This window comes from Trichomycterus rosablanca, chromosome 8 (assembly GCF_030014385.1).
Source record: "Trichomycterus rosablanca isolate fTriRos1 chromosome 8, fTriRos1.hap1, whole genome shotgun sequence".
NCBI lineage: Eukaryota > Metazoa > Chordata > Actinopteri > Siluriformes > Trichomycteridae > Trichomycterus > Trichomycterus rosablanca.
This window is the reverse complement of record NC_085995.1, coordinates 37,068,527-37,087,323: the sequence shown is the minus strand read 5'-3', so window position 1 is coordinate 37,087,323 and position 18,797 is coordinate 37,068,527. Positions and strand designations below refer to the sequence as shown.

General features: G+C 42.2%; 1 protein-coding gene across 2 annotated transcripts in view; it reads right to left on the bottom strand.

The window, feature by feature from the left end:
* Positions 1 to 1,529: 1,529 nt before the first annotated feature.
* Positions 1,530 to 18,797, bottom strand: part of zgc:101566 (Transmembrane protein 263-B-like) — a 67,368-nt gene continuing 50,100 nt past the window's right edge. For both annotated transcript variants that reach the window (XM_063000835.1, XM_063000834.1), the window contains exon 3: positions 1,530 to 5,502. In XM_063000835.1, the coding sequence (XP_062856905.1) occupies positions 5,222 to 5,502 (281 nt within the window). In that variant the 3' untranslated portion in view covers positions 1,530 to 5,221. The remainder of the gene's footprint in view (positions 5,503 to 18,797) is intronic.

Genomic DNA, 18,797 nt, shown 5'->3' with positions numbered 1-18,797 from the left:
CGATGAGTTTGGCGCCACCTAGCGTTGCATGCGGAGAGACACACCCTAAGGGCACTCTTCCTCATCTCTGTGCAGGCGCCTCTAATCAGCCGGCAGAGGTCGTAATCGCATTCTGACAGAGAGATACCCACATCCGGTTCTTTGTCCCGCCCCCCAACTGAGCAACCGGCCAATCGTTGCTCATACAGCCAACTCAGCCTCGAACCCGTAAGGCAGAGCTGGATTCGATACGAGGTCTTTTTACCGCTGCGCCACCTAGAAGAATCAGAATCTCCCCCCATAGCATGATGCCATCATGTTTGACTGTAGGGATGATTTTAGCCAGAAAATGTCCAGTGCAGACATAATGCTTCATGTTTTACCATGACTTTTTGTTTTTATAGACCAGACAGTCTTGTTTCTTGTGTTAGCAAACTCAGACAGTCACATGCTGTTTATCTTTGCCACTCTGCCACACAGGCCTGATTTATGGAGTGCTGCAATGTGATTGTCTTCCAACACATACCCCCATCTCTGCACAGGACCCCTGTAGCTCTTTTAGAGACACTGTTGGGTTTCAGGCCAAGAACCTTCCAGCACGGATGCCCAGTTTATCCAGATGATCCAGCTGGAGCTTTTTCTGTTTCAAAATATTTAATGCTACAGTTTTTCTAGTAACACTCAAAGCTTTAGGTATTATTTTATATGATTTATGCCTTGACATATTATGATCAGAGACACACAGTCAGTTCATTGGACGTCATGGCTTTATTTGTGTCCCAACTTGTGCCTTTCCAAACTATGTCCAGGCATTTCAGATTGAACTGGTGTACTCCAGTTAAGTTCTGGACACATCTGAGGAATACTTACAACAAACACCTGACCACAATTTTGAGTGCCATTGCAAATGGTGTGAATATGTTGATTTTTATTATTTTATAAAAAAAAAAAAGTTTTTATTATGGTTAATTGATGGTAAAATGGCAAAATATCCACGAAAAATCAAATCCACAATAAAATAAAGTGTTAATATAGTCAAGGGGTCAGAATACTTTTGGAATCCACCTTATGACCCTCTACCTTCCTTTATCATGATCAACCATCTTTAATGACCAGAAAGAAGCTTCTGGCAACAAATTCTGCTATAATATTTGACCATTTAGTAGATTGTATCTTTTCTGTAACAGACTCTGTGAATGACCACAGACTAGCCTGCGTTCTCTGGTGTATGAAGTCATCAGGCACTTCTTTTACATCAGTCAGTGATGGATTCTCAATGCTGCACTGAGGACGGAAGATTACACTATACCCAGTGTGTTCCTCCAGACAGCAGATTCGCTGTTTCACCCTCATCCATGTCCAACATGTCCAACTGTGTCTGTTGAGTGTCTGGCTAGGCTGGTAGCAACGCTGTGACCTAAACTTTTAACTGTGAACTGTGAGTTACACGATTGTGTCCAGTTTTTTTTATATAAAATAAACACATTTCTTTACAAAATACATGAAAAAGATCAGAATGTTTGAAATGTAATAAACACTCGACACCAGAATAAAATTCAGAATTGCTTTAATTGTAGAATACAGCATCAATTTAGCAAAAATAGTTCTATCATAGACAAAAATCTACATTTTTTTCTTTTTTAAAGTTTATAGTAACAGACTTGAAGACAGGTCACCTAACAAAATCATACAGAAGAAAAATGAGATGCATAATTATGCTTCATTTAACGATACAGGAGAAGAGCATGCAGCGCCATGCCAAGCCTGGAACAGTGCACGTACAAATAAACACTAATGAACATGTGTGTAGTGTAATAGATCAGACATGTAAACATTTCACACAACCGCAGACGGTCGTTTAGAGAACAAAACAGCCACTTAAAGACGAAATGAAACAATTTAAATGTGTCGTATATCCAGAATTTAGTTAAAGATCTTAACTAGAGTAAATGTGCTCTGTTCAGCCACAAGTTCAGAACAGACAGGTGCTGAGATCACAACGCACTGCTGCTAATCAAAACAAGTTTTATTATCGCTTTATCCTGGTCAGGGTTGCAGTGGGTCTAGCTTCCCCGGAATTACTCGGCACAATGCATTAATGCACCCTAGACAGAACGCCAATCAATCACTTGCTTATAATATTCATGATTGTATGTTTTACCAAAGCTTTATCCTAATCAAGATCGTGGTGGGTCTGAAAGTCAGGAACCACCCGGGACAGGTCGCCAGTCCATCACAGGCATTACTACTACTACTAATAGTAATAATAAAATAATAATAATAATAATAGTATATCAAAACAAAATATTATAAAAATCTAAAGTTTTCATAAACTTTGGCTCGGTGGGTAGCACTGTTGCCTCACAGTTGCCTCACAGCAAGAAGATCCTGGGTTTGATCCCCAGGCTGGGCAGTCTGGGTCCTTTCTGTGTGGTTTGCATGTTCTCCCTGTGCTCCGGTTTCCTCCCACAGTCCAAAAACATGTAGTCAAGTTAATTGGAGACACTGAATTGCCCTATAGGTTAATTAGTGTGTATATGTGTGTGTGTGTGAGTATGTGTGTATATTAAGGTCCCCCGACCTTAATTGGATAAGCGGTTAGGACAGTGAGTGAGTGTACATAAACTTGTATTGAACATAATTTTAGTTTATTTATTTATTTATTTATTTATTCATTATTTACTTTTTTTGTTGCAGTTCTGCGATTTGACTTGCTTTCAGTTCCTGATTGTGAATTTGCTGCTGCTCACACAACCATCCAATCTGACCATGGAGAGCCGGGATCACCACACACCACCTTCAACATGTGTTTAATCTACCGCTGCTTCTTTCTACCTGCCTGTGTTGGGTTCCCACACTGAGCCATGTTGCATACAGAGAGCCACGCTAAGCTTCATGATGCTTAACACACACACACACACACACACACACACACAAACGCATTCATGCAAGAAATCTAATCCGACCTTCCCTGCTTCAAACATGAACAGCAGTGTTTGTGTGGATGCCTGGTCATGTCGGTGGTGCTGTGCCACCCGAGCACCCAGTTGCTCTTTTATTACTAAATAACTGGAACATTTGGACCCACTGCGACCCTGAGCGGTTAAAGAAAATTAAATGAATGTATAAAGTTTTGGCAGTGCTCATGAATTGGGTTCCTATTACATATTACTATTAATAATACTAATAATAACATTAATTTTAGTTCTGCAAGTCAGATCATGTTGTGATTTTAATTGTATTATAATAACACAGAATATGAAGGAAATCGTTTGATTGTGTCTGGAGGGAACGATTTTTGTTTCTGAGCATACACTATTTGGACTTTTGGACAGCTGACCATGAGCTGGTTGAATGTCAATTTTAAACATGAATGCTATTAAAACAGACTGACCTCTGTGTGGCCACAGACTATAAATGATGTCTGTGGGAATTTGTGCCCCTTACGTCAAAGAACATTTATATGGTTGTGAGAGAAAGGGAGTTAAGTCATTTGGAGCTGATTGTGAATGTGTGTGTGTATGTGGGTGTGTGCACCCTGTGATGGACTGAGTCACCGCAACCATGACCAGGATAAAGCTGAGGTAAAACAGACAATGAATGAATAATGAATGCACTATACCCTTAAAACTAACAGTTCCGCCATGAACACATGAATTTAAATAATAGAAGGAATGTCCCAGTACTTTTGTCTGTATAGTGTATTTCTGGAAATGAGATCATCAGCATGTGTTCAGTGTTTCATCCCCAGCGCATGCAGAGACTGATCCAAACTAACGACCAGAACCAGACGTGTTCAATTAGGAACCCAGAAGAGAAAGTGCAGAAATGAACGAGGACCATCGGAGCTGTGTGTAATTAAAGCTCTTCTAACATCCTTGTGCCAGGATCATACTGCAGGATTAACGACATCAGTAACACTTTTATAGTTTCACACTGATTGTTCTGGTACGTGTAAACACACTGAGCTGAACCTGATCAGGCACGCCGACCTCTCACCTCATTAGTACTGTGGTTATACAGAAGTCACGTCTGTAGCGTCTGTGTGTGTAGAAGCTTTCAACACACCTGATCTACCTTATCAGCTAATTATCACAGCTGAACTGGGTGTTAGAGGCGCTAAACACTGAGCTATGCAGGCCAGAACCTGTGAGCATATTAATACGTATCATTCGTTTGATAATTAGGATTGTAAGGTCACGTTTTATACTTTGGTTCCATTCATGCCAGGATGGATATTTACAGGTTGCCCATGATTCAGACACGGGGAGAACATGCAAAGTCCACACAAAAAGCACCCGGACCGCTTCACCTGGGAATTCCCACATGGAAAATAATGCTCTCACCTCACAGCAAGAAGGGTCTGGGTTCGATTTTTGGGCTGGACGGACCAGGTCCTTTCTGTGTGGAGTTTGCATGTTCTCCCTGTGTCTGAATAAATGACTTCTGGGTGCTCTGGTTTCCTCCCACAGTCCAACGGCATGCAGTCAAGTCATTTAGAGCTGAATGTGTGTGTGTGTGAATGTGTGTGTGTGTGTGTGTGCGCCCTGTGATGGACTGAGTCACCGCAACCCTGACCAGGATAAAGCTGAGGTAAATCAGACAATGACTGGATGAATGAATACATTTACTATACCCTTAAAACTAACAGTTCCACCTGCTGCAAGCATTAGCGTATTTATGTTTGATGTAACACTCCTACCATCTACACACACACACACACACACACACACCTGTTCAGCATCACTGCCCTTCACTGTGCGGAACAACTCACAGTCAGTCAGTGATTGTGCACCTATATTATAGTAAAACTGATGTACAGGGGGATGTATAAGGTGGGTGTCCCCAGTAAACTGGCAGCTCAGTGTATACACCACATACTTTATACATATTTTACCATTGTCATTGTCACATGAATGAATGGACCTAAATATTTTGCCTTTAGCCAGAATACAAACAAAAATAAAAAGAATAAAAGCAAGAAGATCCCGATCATTAAAGGCTACAGCGGTGGCTTGATGCTGTTAGCTGAAGTTGCCCTTCATGCCGTTCTGGGTAAGTTTTGGGGTAGTGCAAACAGACCGACGGAGCTTTAATCAAACCCTCGTTTCTCTCCAAAGGGCGACTTCAGCCAAATCAAATAATAAACAGCATCATGCACCAGGAAAGAGAGCGACCAACCGCTCGCCCGCTAACGGAAACATAAAGCAAAGAGACGCGCTCAGAGACGATAGCCGCCACGCTAATCAGACTTGTCCTTTTTCTTCGCCGTGACTTTACCGGCCACGGCCGAGCCCACCGCCCCGACTCCTCCCGTTACCACGGAAACGCTGCCCTTGACCAATCCCACGCCGGCCGCCGGGACGCTCGTCACGGCCGTCTTGGTCAGCTCAAAACTCTTGCTGCCCACCCAGGCCACGCCCCCCAGGGTGGCACCCACAGCTCCTTTGGTGAAATTAAAGAGGCCGCCGGTCATCCTCCAGACCACGCCGGCTTCGGTCTTCGGGTGGTCCTTCTCCAAATCTGAAAGAGATAAAAGGATTTATTTATTTATTTATTATTATTTATTTATTAGGATTTTAATGTCATGTCTTTGGTTACATTCATGACAGGAACGGTAGTTACTCATTACACAAGATTCATCAGTTCACAAGTTTATATCGAACACAGTCATGGACAATCTTGTATCTCCATTTCACCTCACTTGTACGTCTTTGGACTGTGGAAGGAAACCGGAGCTCCTGGAGGAAACCCACACAGACACGGGGAGAACATGCAAACTCCACACAGAAAGGACCCGGACCGCCCCACCTGGGGATTGAACCCAGGACCTTCTTGCCCACTTATCCACCATGCCGCCTGATTTATTTATTTATTAGGATTTTACACTTTGGTTACATTCATGTAGTTACTGGTTACACAAGATTCATCAGTTCACAAGTTTAATGTCAAACAGTCATGGATAAATTTGTATCTCCAATTCACCTCACTTGCACGTCTTTGGACTGTGGGAGGAAACTGAAGCTCCCGGAGGAAACCCACACAGACACGGGAAGAACATGCAAACTCCACACAGAAAGGACCCAAGCTGTTTCACCTATGGATCAGACCCAGGACCTTCTTGCTCTGAGGTGACAGTGCTACCCACTGAGCCACCGTACTGCCTGAGATAAAGGGGATACATTTTAAATTCGCCTGTGGGGAAAAGTAATAGAGGTACGGTGTGTCGACAATCCACAAAAATGCCACATAATGAATCGAGCGTGTAGGTTTTTACTCTGGATTTAAACTGACGTGTAAAAGAAAGAGACAGTTTAAGAATACATTTTGCTGCCTGTCAGTAAACACAGACACAGTGTTGTAGTATTTATAGCTGCGTTTTTGGATGGAGATCAGAGGGTTTTTGTCTTTGAAGTGACCTTGAAATAAATTGAAATGTTCATGCTTTGCCTTGGAGTGGAAAAATGTCCCAACAATTCTTTCATCCTGTAATTTTTACTTTCATCAATTCATTCAACCACAAAACAATCCAACATCACATGACGGATACATTAATAAACAGTGACGGGGGACTGTGGTAGCCTAGTGGGTAAAACTTTGGACTATCGAGGTTGAGAGTTCAAATCCCAGCTCTGCCATGCAGCCAATGTTGGGCCCTTGAGCAAGGCCCTTAACCTTCTTAGCCGGCCCTGCGCTCCGACCCAACATCTTCCAAACAAGCTGGGATATGCAAAGAAAGAATTTTGTTATACTGTATGTGTATATGTACACCGATCAGCCATAACATTAAAACCACCTCCATGTTTCTACACTCACTGTCCATTTTATCAGCTCCACTTACCATATAGAAGCACTTTGTAGTTCTACAATTACTGACTGTAGTCCATCTGTTTCTCTACATACTTTTTTACCCTGTTCTTCAATGAGTATGAGTGGATAAGACACAGCAGCACTGCTGGAGTTTTTAAATACTGTGTCCACTCACTGTCCACTCTATTAGACACTCCTACCTAGTTGGTCCACCTTGTAGATGTAAAGTCAGAGACGATCGCTCATCTATTGCTGCTGTTTGAGTCGGTCATCTTCTAGACCTTCATCAGTGGTCACAGAACGCTGCCTATGGGGAGCTGTTGGCTGGATATTTTTGGTTGATGGACTATTCTCAGTCCAGCAGTGACAGTGAGGTGTTTAAAAACTCCATCAGCTCAAGGGCCCAACAGTAGCAACCTGGCAGTTGTGGGGCTTCAACTAGCGACCTTTCTATTACTAGTTTAGTGCCTTAACCACTAGGCTACAACTGCCCATTTCTAAATACATAATCCATTAATTCATTGTCTGCTTCATCACCGCTTCATCCAATTTAGAGTCACGGTGGGTCTGATTCATCAGGCAACACCTCGGACAGGTCACCAGTCCATCAAAGGGGGCTCATACACACACACACACACACACACACACACACACATAGGGTCATCTTTGTACTGTGGGATGAAATGGAAACCCCACACAGACACGGGAAGAACATCCACCAAGCTATCGTTCCACCCCATAACTCATTCATCTACCTTTTAATAGATCTGTAATATATTCCTGCAGATCTACACACAGCTTGAGTCTCCCAGGTGCAAACAACAACTAAAAAAACACGATCAGTTTTCTGCACTCCAGAACCTTCCACAGTCAGTTTCAGCTCTTTAGCCCGAACGACCCGCTGTGAAAGCCGTTATTATGTGGAAAACAAATAACGGCCGAGTTCTGCTCAGCTCTGCACAATCTGCAGCCTGCATACAGCGGGTATCGGGCGGCGCGGATGCAACAGCGGCACAGATCTTGCGGGGCATTAGCTTCACCTCTGCTTGCTTTGGCAACTCTGCCAGACTGTAACGCCACACGGTTGAACCGACAGCACTTAGCAAAACAAAGCACAGCGCCGACGGCTGCATGCCAGCGGACTGGATATTTTTTCACATGAGATTGATGTGACTGAAGGACTGAGGGAGGTAAGTGTGTGTGTGTGTGTGTGTGTGTGTGTGTGTGTGTGTGTGTGCAGAATTACCACAGGCTGCCTTGATAAATGACGAAGTCAAACCAGTCAGAAAGAATATGAGAATATTCCTGATCTACAGGGTGAAAACATCCGGGTCAGTGTTTCTTAACATACACTGATCAGCCATAACATTAAAACCACCTCCTTGTTTCTACACTCACTGTCCATTTTATCAGCTCCACTTACCATATAGAAGCACTCTGTAGTTCTACAATTACTGACTGTAGTCCATCTGTTTCTCTACATACCTTTTAGCCTGCTTTCACTCTGTTCTTCTATGGTCAGGACCCCCACAGGACCACCACAGAGCAGGTATTATTTAGGTGGTGGATCATTCTCAGCACTGCAGTGACACTGACATGGTGGTGGTGTGTTAGTGTGTGTTGTGCTGGTATGAGTGGATCAGACACAGCAGCGCTGATGGAGTTTTTAGATACCGTGTCCACTCACTGTCCACTCTGTTAGACACTCCTACCTAGCTGGTTCACCTTGTAGATGTAAAGTCAGAGACGATCGCTCATCTATTGCTGCTGTTTGAGTTGGTCGTCTTCTAGACCTTCAGTGTCACTGCAGTGCTGAGAATGATCCACCACCCAAATAATACCTGCTCTGTGGTGGTCCTGGGAGAGTCCTGACCATTGAAGAACAGCATGAACAAAGCATGCAGAGAAACAGATGGACTACAGTCAGTAATTGTAGAACTACAAAGTGCTTCTATATGGTAAGTGGAGCTGATAAAATGGACAGTGAGTGTAGAAACAAGGAGGTGGTTTTAATGTTATGGCTGATCGGTGTATTTCAATCTATTTTTTCTAATCTACTGGTGAGTGAATTTGTGTTACTGGTGAAACTGGTTTTAAAACATTCACATTTGTGTCATTTAGCAGACGCTTTAATCCAAAGCAAATTACAATTATGTCTAAATACAATTTAAGCAACTGAGGGTTAAGTGCTTTCCTTAGGGGCCCAACAGTGGCAGCTTGGTGGTGGTGGGGCTTGAACTGGCAACTGTCTGATTACTAGGCCAGTACCCTAACCACTGAGCTACCACTGTCCCCAACATTAAAACAATGTTGAACCACACAGAACACACATTTCACATTTCCAGAAGCAGTCTTGGTATCAAATACAAATAATTCATTAATTCAGAGTCTGTTTCACGACTGCTTTATCCTGGTCCGGGTCAAGGTGGGTCCAATAGGGGGAAAAGTAGAAAACGCCCCAGACAGGTCACACTCTCATGGCTTATGGCAGTGTTTAGTAGCTCTAACCGGTCTGACTGCATGTCTTTGGACTTGTGGGAGGAAACCGGAGCACCTGGAGGAAACCCAGGGACACAGGGAGAACATGCAAACTCCACACAGAAACCCTGACCCTGACTGCCCGGCAGGGGAATCAACAGGGAGAACATGCAAACTCCACACAGAAAGGACCCGGACCACCCCACCTAGGGATCGAACCCAGGACCTTCTTGCTGTGAGGCGACAGTGCTACCCACCGAGCCACCGTGCCGCCCCAGTGGATAGCGCTGTCTCATCACAGCAAGAAGGTCCTGGGTTCGATCCCCAGGTGGGGTGGTCCGTGTGGGTGTCCTCCCACAGTCCAAACACATGCAAGTGAGGTGAACTGAAGATACTAAATTGTACATGACTGTGTTTGATATAATCTTGTGAAATGAGTAACTACCTGTTCTGTCATGAATGTAACCAAAGTGTGAAACATGACGTTAAAATCCTAATGAACAAACAAACAAACAAACAAACAAACAAACGCTACCCACTGCCCCACCGTGTGGCACCCATCATGCACCGTGTGAATATTTATGCAACTATATTATTGTTTTGTCCCCACCAATAGATTTCAGTTGTTTTTTTATTGGAATTGTACAGATTATATTAAAGGTAAAAAAAAAAAGTGATGTTCAGATTGTTATAAAAGGTATTTGTACTAATTCCAGTGCTGTCAGGTCGACTCTGACATGTTGAGACTCCAGGACAGAACAGAAGAACAGAACGACTCGATTACATGAAGTCTGTTTGTTTCTCTGGCTGCATCACAGGCTCGTTCTGACTCAGACGCTGAAGTGTGGGAAGAAGAAACGTCTCGAGCAGCAGGTCGGAGTGGTTTGGATGTGTTGTGACGGACCTGCTGTGAGGAGGCTTCAGTTGTGTCACACTGATGCTTACAGCTCACGAGGGCTCACTGAGAGTAAACACACAACCCAGATAATGAGCTTCTGCTCACAGAGTAAATTATACAGGGACAGTGTGATGGGGGGGGGGGGACAGTGGCAATGTGGCTATAAATATATACGAGGGTTCCTCAAATAGTTTCCACACTTTTTAAACTCTATTTATAAAGAATTTCTAAAACAAATGGCATCACTTTTCTACATCTTCACCTTCTGATGCATTTCTTCAGCGTCGTACCAACTTTTTAATACCATCAGCAAAAAATGTGTTTGGTTGAGCGAGTAGCCACTGATGCGCCGCTGCTTTCTCATCATCACACACACACACACACACACACACACACACACACACACACACACACACACACACACACACACTTATATACACCGATCAGCCATAACATTAAAACCACCTCCTTGTTTCTACACTCACTGTCCATTTTATCAGCTCCACTTACCATATAGAAGCACTTTGTAGTTCTACAATTACTGACTGTAGTCCATCTGTTTCTCTGCATGCTTTATTGGCCCCCTTTTAATGCTGTTCTATGGTCAGGACCCCCACAGGACCACTACAGAGCAGGTATTATTTAGGTGGTGGATCATTCTTAGCACTACAGTAACACTGACGTGGTGGTGGTGTGTTAGTGTGTGTTGTGCTGGTATGAGTGGATAAGACACAGCAATGCTGATGGAGTTTTTAAACACCTTAGTGTCACTGCTGGACTGAGAATAGTCCACCAACCAAAAATATCCAGCCAACAGCGCCCCATGGGCAGCGTCCTGTGACCACAAATGAAGGTCTAGAAGATGACCAACTTAAACAGCAGCAATGGATGAGCGATCGTCTCTGACTTTACATCTACAAGGTGGACCAACTAGGTAGGAGTGTCTAATAGTGTGGACAGTGAGTGGAAAAGCAGGTTAAAAAAGCATGCAGATAAACAGATGGACTACAGTCAGTAATTGTAGAACTACAAAGTGCTTCTATATGGTAAGTGGATCTAATAAAATGTACAGTGAGTGTAGAAACATGGAGGTGGTTTTTATGGCTGATCAGTGTATGTATATATAAATAATGGACCATACCTTTTCTTGTCTCATCTGCCTGCTGTCACTCACATTCATTAGAGTTGCAGTTGCGCAAGTCAGAGAAGGTGCTGTATGTTAATGTAAGTATCTATTTAGCTTGTTTAATACGTTATTGCTCTCTGATTTTCTGATTTAGACTGTATCAACTGCATATTGATAAATGCTAACATCAGCTAACTAAATAATGACCCCAACTGTTTTTTTTAACTCTTTTTTTCCCCCAGTCCACACCTGTAATTCAAATGTAATTCATTCCTGCTAATCTGTAATGCTGATTCATTTCAATTCTCTTTGCTCTGATTTCTCTCAGATTTCTCCTGCTTTTATTGTTCAACGATTCTTTTTACATGTGCATAAGCCCAGTCCTCTGAGACCAGCCATTTTCTGAAACATATGAGAGCTAGAGATGAGAAGCTGTATGGGAATCTGGAATAAAAGTGGGTGGAAAATAAGATTTTCAGAGATCGTTAGGGCAGAACCAACTGCTTTTTAGGAGACATTTGGTTGGACCGCCTTTAGCTTTGATTACGGCACGCATTCGCTGTGGCATCGTTTCCACAAGCTTCTGCAGTCACAACATTTATTTCTGTCCAGAGTTGCATTAATTTTTCCCCAAGATCTTGTATTGATGATGGGAGATTTGGACCACTGCGCAAAGTCTTCTCCAGCACATCCTAAAGATTCTCAATGGGGTTCAGGTCTGGACTCTGTGGTGGCCAATCCGTGTGTGAAAATGATGTCTCATGCTCCCTGAACCACTCTTTCACAATTTGAGCCCGATGAATCCTGGCATTGTCATCTTGGAATATGCCCGTGCCATCAGGGAAGAAAAAATCCATTGATGGAATAACCCGGTCATTCAGTATATTCATGTGGTCAGCTGACCTCATTCTTTGGGCACATAACATTGCTGAACCTAGGCCTGACCAACTGCAGCAACCCCAGATCATAGCACTGCCCCCACAGGTTTATACGGTAGGCACTAGGCATGATGGGTGCATCACTTCAGCCGCCTCTATTTTTACCCTGATGCGCCCATCACTCTGGAACAGGGTAAATCTGGACTCATCAGACCACATGACCTTCTTCCATTGCTCCAGAGTCCAATCTTTATGCTCCCTAGTATATTGAAGACGTTTTTGCTGGTTAGTCTCACTGACAAGTGGTTTTCTTAAGGCTACACAGCTGTTTAGTCCCAATCCCTTGAGTTCCCTTCGTATTGTACGTGTGGAAATGCTCTTACTTTCACTATTAAACATATCCCTGAGTTCTACTGGAGTTTTTCTACCATTTGATTTCACCAAACGTTTAAGTGATCGCCGATCACGATCATTCAAGATTTTTTTCCGACCACATTCCTTCCTGGAAGATGATGTTTCCTCCCCACTGTCCTTCCACTTTTTAATAATGCGCTGGACAGTTCTTAACCCGATTTAAGTAGTTTCAGCAATCTCTTGATGCATGCCAATAATTTGACCCTTCTGAAACAGATTAACATCTTTTCCACGACCACAGGATGTGTCTTTCGACATTGTTGTTTAACAAATGAGAAGCTACTCACTGTATCAGTTAGGGTTAAATAACTTGTTGCAAACTGAAACATAATCACCCATGCAGTAATTATCCATGGGAGGCTCTTACCTATTTGCTTAGTTAAAAAAGGTGACCTTTTTTTTGGCCAGGCAGTGTATATTTTTTTACACGTGCATAAGCCCACTCCTCAAAGACCAACCATCTTTTAAAAACATATGAGAGCTAGAGATGAGAAGTTGTATGGGACTCTGGATTAAAGGTGGGTGAAAAAAATATCCAACAGTAGTTGAACTGTGCTGTGTGTGAAATGGGACACTACTGTTTTGTACGTCAACTGCAGTACCAGTGATAAAGCTACATAATATAGCACAGAGGATAGAGCTTGCATTTTCCAAAGCAAAGAGGACAGAATAATTCAGTAAAATAAATAAATTAGGGCTGTCACACGATAACATTTTTTAATCGAGATTAATCGACTGCAAAAATAACGAAGCAAAATCTAAAGTTATGCAAATTTTTAGTGCAAGAAAATGTTTACCAATAAAACAATTATGATAAAATTATTAAATTTAAATTATTTTTAGAAAGACAGCCAATGCCTATATAGAGTTGTTAACAGCTTCCCATCTTTCAGCCAGTTATTTAAAATGACAAGTCTGTTCACATTATCTGGCAAAAGTGAGAATCTTTACCTGTTTGTAACCCAGAGCTCAGGGTACTAATATGATCCATTTCTAGATGCAACACGTATAACGTCATGTAGACCCACATCTATGTATGTTTATTCTTTTTTGTATTATGACATATGTTTATTCTTATTCGCCCACTTTAGCACATCCAATTTCTGCCTGTCAATCATCCTCACACTAATGCTGGTCCCCGCTCCTGATTGGGGAGGACGAGGCTGCTCCACGCCCCCTCAGACACGTGCACAGCAATCGAACATCTTATCACCTACACATGACGAGTGCAGTGCAGTACAGCACTGTGTACGGAGAGCCACACCCTCTACCGCACTCCTTTCCCATCTCCGTGCAGGCACCACCAATCAGCCAGCAGAGGTCGTAATCGCACTAGTCTGAGAGAGAGTCCCCAACTGGCTTAGTCCCGCCCCTTATCTGAACAACAGGCCAATCGTTGTTCATGTGGCCGCTCAGCCTCAGCCAGCAAAGCAGAGCCGAGATTTGATACGATGTATTCGAGATCTCAGCTCTGGTGAACAGCGTGTGTTTTTACCGCTGCGCCACCTGAGCGGCTTGTATGTTTATTCTTGATTAATTTTTTTAATCGAGGTTAAACATTTAACGCGTTAATCGTGTTAATTAAGGCAAAATAAATCTTACAGACCTGGTTGTTTCGCATACAAGCAAAACAATACTGCAGAATGTAAAAGTACTAAACTGAAATAGTACCAAACTTCAAGAGAACTCAAACATTATGTACATTTCTGAAGCACTCATTGTTTCCCAGGTTTGAGATGCTGTTTTGCTGGTGTTATTGCATGTATTAAAACTGTGGATGTGACTGTGCTCACTTTTCATTTTTATTTCTGTTTGTATCCGACTGTACAGCAGTTTTTAAGCTCTGCGTCTCAGGCAGGACAGTTAGTAGATGGTGCCAGGCAGAGCTGCTCAGCTTTGGTAAATGTACCATTATTGTCGGGTACAATCTCGCAGCAGATTGGCAGTGGCTTAGAGTCAAACAGATTCACATAACGCCTCGTCATCTCGTAAATCAGGAGAAGTGTTGGATCAGACTTCTGTGGTGTTGATTGAGTAATAATAAAAGACAGAGAGTAAACACAGTGAGACGTACAGGTATGAAGAGCGGTGTGGTTTCTCTGTATGATGGGTGGATGGTGTAGATGTGAATTGTTAGACCAGCAGGACCAAAACACAGTGTACAGAGTCTCAAGATGCCAACAAACAACGCCTGCTGCTTTCCTCCCGCGCTCATTCTCTGTCTCTTATGTCGCTATCACAGAGGAGCAAGGCTGGACTGCACTGACCCTTTATATTTAATAAGAAATACACATTGTTCTGAGATAGATCTTCTGTCTAAGATTCAGGATTTTTACTGTCGTGTGCACAGTAGGAACAGCAGTTACACTGTTCAATGTTAGTAATTCTTACTCTGCTTGTTCTCCGTATATATTTACATGTACCGATCAGCCATAACATTAAAACCACCTCCTTGTTTCTACACTCACTGTCCATTTTATCAGCTCCACTTACCATATAGAAGCACTTTGTAGTTCTACAATTACTGACTGTAGTCCATCTGTTTCGCTACATGCTTTGTTAGCCCCCTTTCACCCTGTTCTTCAATGGTCAGGACCCCCACAGGACCACCACAGAGCAGGTATTATTTAGGTGGTGGATCATTCTCAGCACTGCAGTGACACTGACATGGTGGTGGTGTGTTAGTGTGTGTTGTGCTGGTATGAGTGGATCAGACACAGCAGCGCTGATGGAGTTTTTAAACACCTCACTGTCACTGCTGGACTGAGAATAGTCCACCAACCAAAAATATCCAGCCAACAGCGCCCCGTGGGCAGCGTCCTGTGACCACTGATGAAGGTCTAGAAGATGACCAACTTAAACAGCAGCAATAGATGAGCGATCGTCTCTGACTTTACATCTACAAGGTGGACCATCTAGGTAGGAGTGTCTAATAGAGTGGGCAGTGAGTGGACACGGTTTTTAAAAACTCCAGCAGCGCTGCTGTGTCTGATCCACTCATACCAGCACAACACACACTAACACACCACCACCATGTCAGTGTCACTGCAGTGCTGTGAATGACCCACCACCTAAATAATACCTGCTCTGTGGTGGTCCTGAGCATTGAAAAACAGGGTGAAAGGGGGCTAAAAAGCATGCAGAGAAACAGATGGACTACAGTCAGTAATTGTAGAACTACAAAGTGCTTCTATATGGTATTTGGCCCTGCGAGTCATCCGTAGTTCATGTTGAGACTTGACCGTGTGGTCTGACTGGTAGAACCAACGTTTTAACGTCGGACTTGCCACCGTTTGTTTCATTTGCGGTTTGTTAACATAATGTAACCGAGCGTTGTAGTGATGCACTTGCATAATAAAGAAATAAATACACGCTATATTCACAAATTGTCGGGAGCAGAACACTTTATTAACTTATTCTGTTGCGGACAGCTAGTCATTATGTTAGCCAAGCACACTACTCCATGAACTATGGAAGCCCCAAAGGGTCAAAACACACTCACTTCGTGTAGAAACGTCCATCAAACCATTGTCACGATACAACCACAGCAAAGTCTGTTCTCTGATGGAGAAATTTTAACCTACAATCTGACATATATACGAAGTCAAGGGTCTCTGCTGGATAGTATTACTGCCTAGTATGTGAGTGAATAAAACTTCCTTACAGTTTTCTCTTGTCCCAGCAGTTTTTAACATCAGTACATGTAGCATAAAATGTGTTCACAATTTTAATTGTAACATTTCACTTAAAAATCCTTGTTTTCTATAACATTTACACAGATTTTTTTAAAATGCGATTAATCGCGATTAACTATATGAAATTCTGAGATTAATCGCGAATAAAAATTTTAATCGTTTGACAGCCCTAATATATATATATATATATAATAAAAATTAAATACAACAAAAAAAGGAAACTACAGAAATAAAAAAGAAAATAATAATAATAATAATAATAATTAATAGTAGTAATAATAATGAATAATAATAATAATGATAATAATAATAATAATAATAATAATGGTCTATATTGGTTGTGCTGTGATTTTTTTCCTTACTTCTGCCTGTGCCAAGAATCAGTCAAGTACACAGATCAAACAGTTTAAATACCACCTTAAAATACAGTCCTGTTAACGTTTCATCACACACACACACACTTTATACTTTATTTGTTTCCATATACAATATATAACATCAGCAGGAAACAAAATATTTCTAAAAAACATCCAACATGGCTACAGTTCATTTCTCAATAACATCCCCAAGTTTAAGGATAGAGAAAACAGCGCCTTTTCCAAATATGCATACTTCCAATGATTGCTGAAATAGAGCAATATTTCACCACCTGTTTTGCTTTTGCTCTACTAAACCCCCCAAGACCAAGACCACACACTGCAAGTCTGTGCACATGTCCAAGACTTCCAAACACCAGGACTATCAGTTGACATCTAAATCCTAAATTTTCGATGATATTAACTAGTGTTTGGTACTTTATCATTTTTTAAGTATAAGACTCCTCCAGATACAAATCAAATGCACATGAAATTTCATACAGTACCACCCTCTTCTGACTCTGGGAAATACAAACAATATCTGGTGTATTGGCGATTCCTAAAAAGATCCCAGACGTCGCATTAAACCACTCAGGTCTAATTTTAGAGTGCTTAAAGATTAATTGATTCTTTACACATGGAAGCTGAGCTGTTATCAGGTCCACGAGTCTATCATGTCGTGCCGTGTACAGACCTTTAAGAGAACTACAACCGTTCAGAATGTGTGCTACAGACTCCAGCTGCTGAGTGGAGCCATGCAGCAGACAGAAAGGTAAATGAATGGATGGATACCACAGTGAGAGGTTATATTTAGTTGGCAGAATCTGTAAGCATGCTTTCACACAAAATATAAGAACCTCCTCACCGATTACAACATTTCTAAATATTGTGTGTGATACTGAGTGATCAGCAGATGCCAGTTTGGTTAGCTTTCCCTGAAGCTTCAGACTAGACCAGTATTGCTGCTGCTTTGCTCTTTGAGCCTCCAGCAGCATTTTTCTTGATGTTTTACACTGCAGTTGGTAGGATGTTCCGTCAACGTCAACACAAGCCTCAACAACAACTGACGGATCCCTCACCACCACTTCCGAAACATTTATAGATTCCTGACTTAATGTTGTCCATTTTAATTCTGTATTCGTTCTCCTACATAGATCATTCAGATCTGGCCAATCAGATGAAACGCCAAATCCCTGAGCCTGTACATCCAGTTTCCCATTATCCTTTCTTCTAAATCCTAAGAAATTATCCTCACCAGATGATGCTAGTGGGATTTTTCGTCGTCTAAAGTCCAAAAATAGTGAAGCTCTCGCCATTTCCCGCACAAATTTATCATCACTATTCAGCATGTTAATAAGATGTGATTGTCGGGTGGCAGTATATAACCAAGTGCAATTTGGAACACCCAAGCCCCCATCTTTTCGGCTTTGAAATATAAAGCACCTGGTTGACCGTGTGTTTAAATTAAGCCACTTTCTTACGACTTGCACAATCTTAGTATCCATTTCTTGAAGAACATTTTGAGGTAAATGAACATTAGCAAACAAATGCTGAATTTTAGCCACTACAATTTCTCTTATTGCTTCTAACTTCATCACAATAGGGAGAGGAGAAGTATCAATCATCTCCAATCTAAAATTGAACTGGTTTATCATTTGTTCCACCTGCTGACTCCAATCTCCTGCTATATTAAATTTGTGGCCCAGGTAGCTGTAAGTCTCATGTCTGTTATAAACTCTAACTGGCTGGTCAAGAATTGAAAAGATAGGAGGCTTGTCCGTCTTAGATTTATACCAACGATTTCCTCCACTTCTCCTTTCATAAAAAACTGCACACTTAGTATGCTTTACCTCTAGACCAGACCATCTTAGAAATATATCAGTACGTGAAAGCATGTTCTTAATTACAGTTTCATCTCTAGATGCAAGCACACACACACACACACACACACACACACACACACACACACACACACACACACAGTTTGCTTTTCTGACAGGAAGCTGAAGGTTCGATCTAATGCAGCAGCCAAGTGAAAAACTAGTGAACATGAACGGTGGCATTCACAGCTCAGCTCGAAAGGGCAGCAGATTCGTCTAACTCGTCTAGGGACGTAACGATACACTCGCCTCACCATTCGATATCACTCACGAGCTCTGTTCA